This window comes from Solanum pennellii, chromosome 9 (assembly GCF_001406875.1).
Source record: "Solanum pennellii chromosome 9, SPENNV200".
NCBI classification, from domain to species: Eukaryota; Viridiplantae; Streptophyta; class Magnoliopsida; order Solanales; family Solanaceae; genus Solanum; species Solanum pennellii.
The window spans coordinates 67,611,313-67,622,037 of NC_028645.1; the positions used below are offsets into that span (position 1 = coordinate 67,611,313).

Genomic DNA, 10,725 nt, shown 5'->3' on the forward strand with positions numbered 1-10,725 from the left:
ACCTAATATTGATTATATTGAGACAAATTCTCTTGTAGTGGATGTAATCAATTTCAGGTATCTTATAAATTTGATAGTTCATAAAAAACTCGACATATATCGGATGAATATCGTTACATTCTATTTATATGGTTTGTCTATATATGGTTCAATAGACGACATTTTTATGAAAATTTCTGAAGGATTAAAAATGTCTAAAATGTATAAATATTCTTGTTCGATAAAATTTCAAAAATCTTTATGCAGATTGAAACAATCAAAACGCATGTGGTAACGCCTTAGCGAATATCTATTCAAAGAATAGTATAATAATGACACAATTTGTCCTTGTGTATTTATTAAAAAAATTGAATCTAAATTTTTCATAATAGCTATATATATTAGATGACTTTCATAACATTGGAACTCGTGAAAACTTTCAAAAGAAAATAGAATGTTTGACAAAAAGAATTTGAAATGAAAGACTTTGAGAAAACAATTTTGTTTTGATCTATAAATTGAGCATTTTACAAATGGAGTATTTATTCATTAATCAACATATACTAAAAACATTTAAAAGATATTCTACTCGGATAAATCACATCAACTAAATGCCCGCTCATTGTGAGATCACTTGGTATTAATAAAAATTCATTTCGATCTTATGAGAGTGACGAAGAATTGGTTGGTATTGAAATGTCATATTATAGTACAATTGGTGCATTGATGTACCTTGCGAGTAGTTCTCGATCAGATATATCTTTTTCTAAAAATTTATTAGCAAAATTTAGTACTTCCCCCTACCCGAAAACACCGGGATAATATTAAACATGTATTTTGATACCTCCGACGGACTATTGATATGAGACTCTTGTATTCAAAGAATTCGATTCACAATTAATTGGTTATGCAGATACATGATATATATGTTGATCCACTTAAAGATCAATATCAGACAGGTTATTTTTTTACATATGGAAGTACAACTATATCACAACGTTCAACAAAACAAAATATAATCGCTACTTCAAAATCATGCAGAAATAATAGTTACTGATGAAGCAAATCGAAAATGTGTGTAATTGAGATCAATAATCCAACACATCCAGAAAACATGTGACTTTACTTTAAAAGGAGATACCCTAGCAACATTATATGAAAACAATCATGCCGCTTTGTACCACTTCCCACTGGGGCAGCATGCACAAATTTCAAATCATTATTTTCAATATATTGTTTAACAATAGGTTTAAGTGGAAGCTGCTAAGCAATATTTTCATAAAAAATTTCCGATAACAAATTTGTTAGCTATGCATTAAATTCGCGGTCCTTCTGTACAGAAAATATGTAAGTTACGTCCAGAACTAGTTGTTCACACGTCAATTATGTACAAATATGAATGTAATCCAACTATAACATCACACTCCCGCCTCTAAAGAAAAATGAGGCAGAGTGCAACACTCTAGCAAAGCTTACTCAATCACCAACTCGAAAGCCTGGAAGAAACAGGAAAGACATGATACTTCAGAGGGAGGGAAGGGAGATGGTAATGTTAATTTAGACACTGAATGTGGAAACTGATGGACATTACCCATTGTTATATTTCCGGCATGGTCCTTTTACCTGCAAACTTCGTCTCTGAGTATATACCAGGATTGAATCCAAATTGTTGACACACCTAAAGATCAACCTACGGCATCAATGCTGTTCCCACCCAAATCAAGTTTTGTATTGTGAAGGCCTGCCTCTCCGCCAACATGAGTTTGTCACCTGTTTGAAATAATATTCAGTAATCTGCACTTTCTAACCTGTGAGCAGAGGTTTCAATAAGGCATAGAAGAAAGCGTACTTTCAATTTGTTCTCCTTCAAAGATTCCATGGATTCAGCAAGCTCTACTTGTTGCGATGCTGTTGCAAGTAGTGCCTAAAACAAAAATATTTGTTCAATGACAATTAAATAACTCTACAATTGAACAAAATGAACGTATCTGGAAACAGTGCATAGACCATTACTTTCTTCGTCCTCTGCAAGTCATACTCTATGAACTTTATGCGGTCCATTGAATCAAGCAGCATGTGCTCTTTTTCTGGAGGAATTTTGGTAGGTTTCTTCAACAAATCAGCTACGACGTTCTCTAAATGTTGCAACCTCTGACAGCATGGATGGAGGAGATCCTCCTTTTTTGGGGAAGAAACATTTTGCTCGACTGAACTTGCATTCACTGATACCCGTCCATTTCTCGATCTGTTTGCATCACTATTCTTCACAAATAACCTACCCACACCATGAAATAAGAAGCAAATCCATGCAAGTGATTTGACCATCATATTAATCATCAAGCTAAAGATGGATTTCTCGGGCGACCTTCTTTGTACTGATACAGTAGCTCTATCTGTTGCAAAGAGAATAAAATGATTAGTTTATGAGCCCTTAGTAATGCTTCTTTCCAAAACAAACCAAAATCCTGTAGAAGTTCTCACGTATAAATGGTGAACAAACAAATTAGTGTAGACAAGCTCCCTTTCCTTTTGAAAGTAAAAACGAAACGATGCACAAGGAAGATTGTGAGAAGGCTGGGGAAACAAAACTGCCTATGATGCAAGCGTTTGGAAGACTATCAGAGCTCTATGGCCAATTTCAGCAATAAAATCTAACTGCAGAGTTGTAAATGGGTGGAATACAGCCTTTTGGGAAGACAATTAGTTGGGGCAAGGTACTCTAAAGCTATTATTCCCACATATTTACACTTAAAACCAACAATGGATGACCACTATTGATGAAATGTGGACTACACAGTGATAGAATCTAAGTTTTAGGAAAATTTGAATGATTTGGAGGTTGCCAGATTTGTGGAATTTCATATAACACACTCACAATCAGTTCACAAGGATGAACCAGAATCACAGGATCAAGATTGAATATGGTGTCTAGGGCATATGCTACAGAAACAAGGCAACAATGTCCAAAGTAAAACTTGAGAAATTACCCATACCATACAAGTATAGAAAAATGTAATCAGTTGAATAAAACTTGAGAAATTACCCATACCATACAAGTATAATACAAAATGAAATTCGCTGATTGACCATAGAAATCAAAATTCTTACTTGGAGAATTCAAATGTTCATCTGTAAGCATAGGCCCATAATCTTCTTGAACTAAGCTGCCAAATGAAACAGATCTCCTAGTTGGTACCTAAAGCAATCAAACAGGAGCGATATGAATATAGAAATATATCGCAGAAAGACAGAACATTGAGCATATCAAATTTGAGGTGGAAATTATTAAACAAGTTTTGTTTAGTGTTGTAGATCACAATTGATAACCAATTAATGGAGAACCATATTCTACAAATCTGATTATATCCATCCTCCAGCATATAGGGCTAATGATTGCAGCCAAATAAGGTCTGTATAGAGTAAAGAGAAAAACGAAAGAAAATACTCCATCTTTCCCATCAAATGGTGACTACTTTCATTTTGCAGTAGTTAAAGTAAAATTGATAGGTAGATGTTAAACTGTTTGAATAGATTACAAATTTAATATGGCAGAAAAACACTAAAATTATAAGTTTATAATAAGAAAAAGGTCTTTGGTTAAAGGCAAAGTAGAATAGCAAGGGATGTGCAATAGGCTCATGTCACCTGCTTGATTCCTTGTCCCAGAACCAAGTTTGGTATTTAAGAGAGAAAGGTAGAGGAGCAAGCCCACTGAATTTTGAAATTGGAAATATCAGATTTCTCTTATCTCAAAAAAAAATAATCAGATTTCTCAGTTTAACAAAAAATGAAGTATAGTTATTTGGTTAGACATCACATCAAGTCAAAGCTTTTTTCTTTTCTATAAATGATCAGTAAAAAAAATAAGAAGTTACACTATTATTTTATATTGAACTAAATTCTTGGAGGAGAAATTTTGAAAAGATCAAATTTTGGGACAGAGCAAAACTGGTAAATTTTTGTTGGGGCTGGAGGAAGTACATTCCTAGGGGATACTCCTCTGGAAAATGCAAAAACATTTTTACAAATTCACAAGGATGATGCATCTGTCATATCTTTCTTTGCAGGGGATCAGTTTTATGCACGATTAAACAATAATCCCTTCTGTGCTATTTTTTGTTGTTAATGAGTGTTCATTCAGTTTTCTCACTACCTTCCCTTCAATAATACAGGAAAGTTAATATCACACCCTAGATAACTTTCCAGTCAAATTCCCAATGTATATTGCAAATGATGATGAAATGGCTTAGGAAATTGAGGTAACTCGAATGTAGATGTGTTCTTAACTTGGCATAAGCATAGATCAGAAGCTGGTACCATAAAAAGGGCAAACAGAGACTTGTTACTCACTTTGTCTGAAAGTTGTTTGGATTGCATGATACTGTAAGCTGAGACCCCCACTTCCACTTCAGATTCTGCCGAACCAATCTCATTGCGTAGTAACTGAGCAGAGAATAATGGTCTCAAACGCAATGCATCTCGAAGATAACTGGAAAGGCAGAACATGGTGCAGCTAAGCCACTATAATACCTGTGGAGAAACTGGTTTGATTTCGATATCACTATCCGAGTAGCTTGTAATTCTCCTGGGATAAAGTGCTTCACCATGTAATGCATGGACCAGCTGCAAGAGTTTTTGGCATCATAAGTAAGAATGTCTTGCAACAGATTATTACACAAAATCCTGAATATCATTTCTACAGATAAATCACACCTTCATCAGCTCTGGATCATTCCAGGGTCCTTTATCAGACCTAAGACACCCATCTGGATTTGGGCATGAGCAGGTTCCTCCAAGAAAATCTGGCAATTGGCTGATCACAAACCAATGTACATAATGAAGGAATTAACACAGCTTACTCAATAACCATACTTTGACAATATAGAAAATGACATTTTATCAACCATTCATATACCTGGGGTCTATGACTTCTGCTAAGTTGCTCTGGAATTTGTTTCCCAATACCTGACAATTAAACAGAGTCAATCATTGTGAGTTCACATGACCCTTAAAGACAACCATGCAGATAATAGAAGTGTTCCTTTACATGAATTTTTGCTGTTGTCTTTGGATCAAGAAATCCTTTTGCAGTATTCCATAGAAATCTAAATCCATTTCCAGCATTGACAATAAACATCTGGTGCAATGTCTGCAGAATAAAAAGTTATTAGCGAAGGATCAAATAATTAAAAGGAATATTAAAAAAAAAATCATTTACTCTTCCAAACTGAAAGTCACCTCTGGATAGTTGTCGCCATCTATCTTTTGCATGCGCATGACCAAATCATGGGCAAGTTTCCCAAAACTCCTCCAATTCTACATTATCACAGAAAAGATGTTGTATATCAAATATGGAAACTAATGAAATTTAGGTTGAATATCAAGTAACTCAATACTGACCAGTCCTTGAACATCCAAGATTGTAGTAGATGAATCTATATGCCTCCTAGCTGCGATCGAACATGCTGGAAATTTTTCAGCAAAAGTCCTTTCAAACCCTTGGATGTGATACTTTAAGAACCTTTCTATTGTGGTAACATTCATAAGTTTAGTAGGTTCAATCTTGCCAAGTCTTTCAATATAGACGGGTCGTCCCCCTCTGTCTACACCATGGTAACCATGAGGGTAATAACTCTGAACTTCCTCATATTCCTCATAGGCAAAATCCTAAACATTTCCAGAATATAAATTAGAATTTAGACATCTAAAGACAAGAACATGTGCCTAACATTGAATTATCAAAAGCTGTTTGTCATGAATGCATTTAAAATTTGGGACAGCAGGAACACTAAAAGAAGACACACAGAGAGATGAGCATAGATGTACATATCTGATATCTGATACTGCTTAAGACTGACTTAGGATTTTAAACAAAAGATTGTTGTAATTCATTCAAGAAACATAAAAATATGGCAGGGTAGAAGGACAACCTCACTATAGTTTGACAAACTTTACAAATCTTAGCATTAATGATGGAAGTACTTTTATTTTGTGAAGAACATATATGATAGCATTTGACTCTGAAGCCTTAAAGCAACAATAACATGCCCAGTGCAGTCTCCACAAGTGGGGTATGGGGTAGAGTGTACACAGACCTTACCACTACCTCGTGGAGGAAGAGAGGCTATTTCCGAAAGCAAATCCAAGTACCAAAAGTTCTTTTTTTAAAAAAAGGCATAGCCAACAATAAAATAACAGCTCAAGTTCCACAAGAAATAGTGAAATAGAATGAATGGTGTCATGCAGTTTTCTCGAGAAGTATCAATTGAAACCTGAATTGCAGAAATACAAATTTGGGTAACCACCTTGTAACAAATATGAAAAAGTTGATACAACACACCCGAATCCCAAATTAGGGTTGAGTATATGAATCTATCATCCCACCTGTCATGTCGAGGGAATTCATCATAATATCAGGCACCATCAACCTACACAGCCTTCCTTCTTTACCGGAATTGGGGCCAACAATGGTTTGCACATATGTAAATTTATCACAACAATGACAATGTAGCCACAAATTTTCCAACAATATCAGCTATAACTCAATCCCAAGCTAGTTGAGGTCATCAATCCTCATTATCATATGCTTCATTTGAATCCATAATATTACAATATTCCATACTTAAAACTTATCTAACACTACGAATTCTCTAATATGCTCTAGTGATTATATACTAAGAGTACTCTAGTTAACAGTACTCTTCAAGTTGATATCACCTATACAGATTTTCAACTTCCATTATTCTTTCTATTGCTAAAGCTGTCTAAATTTCAAGATATATTAAACCCTATAGATGATTGTCTTCCATATAGAAAAGTTCATAGTTTAATATCAATTGTTGAAATCAAATTATAACAATGTCAAAGCTCCAGACAATTTACTCGCAACTTTGGATAAAAGGTGGGAAGGAATAAATATAATAAAAACAAGATAGGAAAGGGTCAGCAAATAAAATTTATATGCTGCATCAAGATATGATAGATTTCAACTAGTATTACATACAAAGAAGCACTAAAAATAGGAATGCCTGGGTACATTGGCTCCTTCAAGATGTTGCTATTGTTCTAAAGATGTCAAATACTTGAAAAAACTAAGCTATAAAAAGATGTCCAGAAATGTTTAGCAGGGGGCTTTGATAACCTTTATACCAACCATCATCATTTAGTGTACAGTTGGTGAGCAACAAAGCTTGCTGTTTTCTAGAAAAAGCAAAATAGAGCAACATGCACACAAATTGTGTGCAACAGACCTACCTCTATAATTGTGTCTACTCCTTGTTCTTTCCTCCAGTTGAGCATTTCAGACCACATTAGCATGGCCTTATCAAGGTCAAATTTCCTTGCTTTTAGGAACCTGAAACGGAAAGATGCTCTCAGCATGAAAAAGAAACAGCTTGACTAGAGAAACTGAATCATATTGTCTTACCGTGAATGAAAAAAGAACAATTCTCTTACTGAAAAACATCTGTATTTCAAACTATTGTGAAGGAACAACAACAACAATATACCCACTGAAATCCCACAAGTGAGAGTATTGTGGAAAAAGAGTAGACAGGAAATTAAGCAAATATATACGTTTGAAGAACAATTGTTAGAGATATAAGATTTGATAATCAAGAGGAGAGAATTATGTAGAGATACTTCCAGAAGATAAAATATCTGGAGCACCATTTAATTTATCTTGTCTGGCATCAAAATATGCTGCCATGAGAAAATATTGAGATCTATTTCTTTTTTGCTATTGTTTAAGTTTCAGAATTCAAGTTCCACATTGGTACACAAAGAATAGGTCTGTACCAAATATAATGGTCTAAAACCCATGGTCGCCATAAGGAAACCTCCTATTGGTAATTGATAGGATTTCACCAAATAAAAGGCTGTAAACATGAAAAACTCATTATCAAGCTTGCCAAACTCTTTAGTCTTTTTGTTGAGATGAATGCAAGAATTTTGAAAATAAATTAACCATTGTATTCCATGAGTATTGCCTTATGCTTGCATTTAGACAAGAGACCCTAGGAAAAGTTTTAATTAGTCTAAAAATCTCAGAGAAGTCCATTTCTAATCCTCAAAAACGCTACGTCTCAAATTATTCACAAGTTACATGGATTATATTCAGGAAGTAAAGTTAAATATTTGCAGCTAGAGGATTTAAAGTTATATAGCCCACTAGGATTTGGATAATCAACAGATGAATTCTGTTTGGAAATGGACAGACAAGGAGATATACTGATCTAGACAAGAAAACAACTAAGGTCGAGCATCTGTGTTCCTTAAATAGATTAAAACATGTGCCCACACCTTAAGTGTGATATCTGAAGTAGTATGCTCATTCATGGAAACAATCTTATATATGGACAAAAAGCTCATTAAAAGGTTTCTATTACCCAAATTCAAGACCCTTCCACCATCTGTACCTGATAATCTTAGGAAGAGACGAGATGCTTCTATAACACTAATGTATAAAAAACTTCGGTACTCTTTCCTCTTTTTTTCCTTACCTCAATGACAGTAAGTTAGACAATTCTTCTCCCTCAAATTTCTATTAGCAGTCAAAAGAAAAGAGAGATAGACTAAACTGCTTGTTCTTAAGCTCTTTACTGTCTTACTTTCTCAAGAGAAATGACCCTTCACATTGAACTTATTAAGGTCTTTATTTTCCTTAAACCTCTAAATTTACTTTCAGGAAGATTAAGCTCAGATCAAGTATCCAAAAAAAGTATAGTGACCGATGGCATCCAAATGAATCCCCCAAGATCATCTGATTCACCCACAGCATTGGAGGGCGGAGGCTCAAAGAACATGAATTTAATTAACAAAGGGAGAATTGTTCCATGAATCTGCCCAAGCTTCCTGTGCAACTGCATTTCGAAACTTCCTTAGAAATATATTTAAGAGCCCCTCAAACATGTGTACTGTAGATTAATATCAACAACTTGAGTTACAAAACTACATCTACTAACTACAGTAAAGTAACGCTAGTGACTATTTCCTCAACTGGATTCGATCGCAGAACTTTATGAAAGGCATGACCTTGCATTGCAATCACATTTGAGACTTTGTTTACAGACAGCACCTCCAAAAGAAAACATGTGTATTGATGTTTCCTCCATCTTTTGTTTTACAGAGTTTTGTGTATTGATGTTTAATTTTTATTTTATGCAACAGAGAGCATAAAATATGGTTAATTTTTTTCAGCTGATCTGCAAGTTACCTCAACATAGTATGATAATCATCATGTCGAACCGGAAGGAGATCCTTTTCTATCAAGGCCTGGCGAAATGAATTCACTGCCTCCTCTTCTTTCTCGTCTCGAAAATCTTCCGTTGAAATGGAAGCAAATCGGCAATGAGCAACTCGTTTACTACGTCTTTTGAGCGAATGCGTTAGCTTTGTAGAAGCACTCATTGCCTTTTTTTTCAAAGATCTGATTCGAGTTCTTCTCTTCTCATCCTCAGATGCCTCAAAATAATATCTTTTTGTTCTTTCGTGATCGTGAATCCCAACAATTTCTATATACAACCAAAAAAAAAGGAAAAGGAATCAATTCAATTCTCCAATTCGTTAAAATCCGAATCAAAATTACGTGCAGCTGAATCCAAATTTGACATAAAATTTAAAAAAAAAACCTGGCATTATGTTTGTCAAATCCAAATTAATCCGTGATTTTGCATAAACCAATCCAGCAGAAATCAATACAAAATTTCAGATCTTCAACAAAATCATTGAAAAACAGGATTAACAATCGGGATTAAAATCATAAAACCGAAACGTTTTTTACATGAATTCATCCATTTCATGTGTATGTATACCTTAGGAACACGGAATGTAGATGATCAATTGAATTCTCTCTCTAGCCTTTTGCTTGTATACAGTGTACGTACGTGTATATAAATATATATTAGCCAAAGCTTAACTTTGCTTTGTGTTTACTTCTCTCTTCAAAGTATATATATATTTGTGTGTTGTGGGCAAAGTACAAATCTCGTGAAAGCGTTACTTTTTTATTTTGACGAGGAGGAAGAGGAGTGTTTCTCTCACTAGGATTTATTGTGTTTCTCTCTACAGAGAGATGGGTATAAGGGCATTGGAATTGTCATTTAAAAGATGGAAGTTGCGTAAAACGGCCGCGTCGGTGGTGGTGGAACGATTGCTCTGAGTTCCCCCACATTTTGCCTTTTGGCGCCTGCTTTTTTGGCACTTGTCAATTTTCAGGGCCGATCCAATCGATTAAATTTGGATAGTGCATCATAATGTTCATTCAGAGATGACGTTTTCAATAGATTTATATTCATGACTTGAATTTGAGACATCTAAGGGTGAAGGTTATATCTGTGCACCATATCTCATGTCGATAAAAGGATGTGTTGTTTTTAATATACCCTAACATATTTGATGAAGCATGAAGTTTAAGAAAAAGCTATTATTCCCTCCATTTCACAAAGAATAATTTAGTTTGACTTGGTATGGAGTTCAAGAAAATAAAGGAGATTTTTAATGATGTAGTTCTAAATTAAGTTATTTTAAATATACAAAATTATTTTTTAATCTTATTATCTTAAATATGTCAAGTGAAAAAATATCATCAAAAAAAGAAAGAGATTTTTTTTTTATAATCAATATATTCTTATTTGAATATTCTTCATAAACTAATTAGTAATTACTTATTATATCTCGTAACAAATGATTTGATCGAGGTTATAATAGCGTAATTTTATTTAACTAATATTTAAATCTAAAGTAAGT

General features: G+C 34.2%; 1 protein-coding gene across 3 annotated transcripts; it reads right to left on the bottom strand.

The window, feature by feature from the left end:
• Window positions 1-1,135: 1,135 nt before the first annotated feature.
• LOC107029161 (phosphatidylinositol/phosphatidylcholine transfer protein SFH9) lies at window positions 1,136-10,176 on the bottom strand. 3 transcript variants are annotated; one of them, XM_015230507.2, is made up of 16 exons: window positions 9,792-10,143; window positions 9,609-9,690; window positions 9,194-9,491; window positions 7,234-7,333; window positions 5,380-5,646; window positions 5,218-5,295; window positions 5,027-5,128; window positions 4,895-4,944; window positions 4,693-4,792; window positions 4,510-4,602; window positions 4,330-4,422; window positions 3,088-3,175; window positions 1,993-2,372; window positions 1,829-1,903; window positions 1,603-1,749; window positions 1,136-1,475 (listed from the first exon to the last, which is right to left on the bottom strand). In XM_015230507.2, exons 2-15 carry the CDS (start codon window positions 9,613-9,615, stop codon window positions 1,699-1,701), a joined length of 1,782 nt encoding a protein of 593 aa, XP_015085993.1. In that variant the 5' UTR covers window positions 9,616-9,690; window positions 9,792-10,143; the 3' UTR covers window positions 1,136-1,475; window positions 1,603-1,698. The 3 variants fall into 3 exon arrangements, with proteins under 3 accessions (XP_015085993.1, XP_015085994.1, XP_015085992.1); XM_015230506.2 differs by having other exon boundaries at window positions 1,148-1,475; window positions 1,571-1,749; window positions 9,792-10,176; XM_015230508.2 differs by lacking the exon at window positions 9,792-10,143 and having other exon boundaries at window positions 1,571-1,749; window positions 9,609-9,630.
• Between the last annotated feature and the right edge of the window lie 549 nt (window positions 10,177-10,725).

What these genes read in the sequence shown, in the direction of transcription:
- LOC107029161 (XM_015230507.2), bottom strand. An exon ending in GATTATCATACTATGTTGAG is followed by an intron (nt 7,334 to 9,193) that starts GTAACTTGCAGA and finishes TTTCCGTTTCAG; the next exon opens with GTTCCTAAAAGCAAGGAAAT. An exon ending in CCAAACAACTTTCAGACAAA is followed by an intron (nt 3,176 to 4,329) that starts GTGAGTAACAAG and finishes TGATTGCTTTAG; the next exon opens with GTACCAACTAGGAGATCTGT.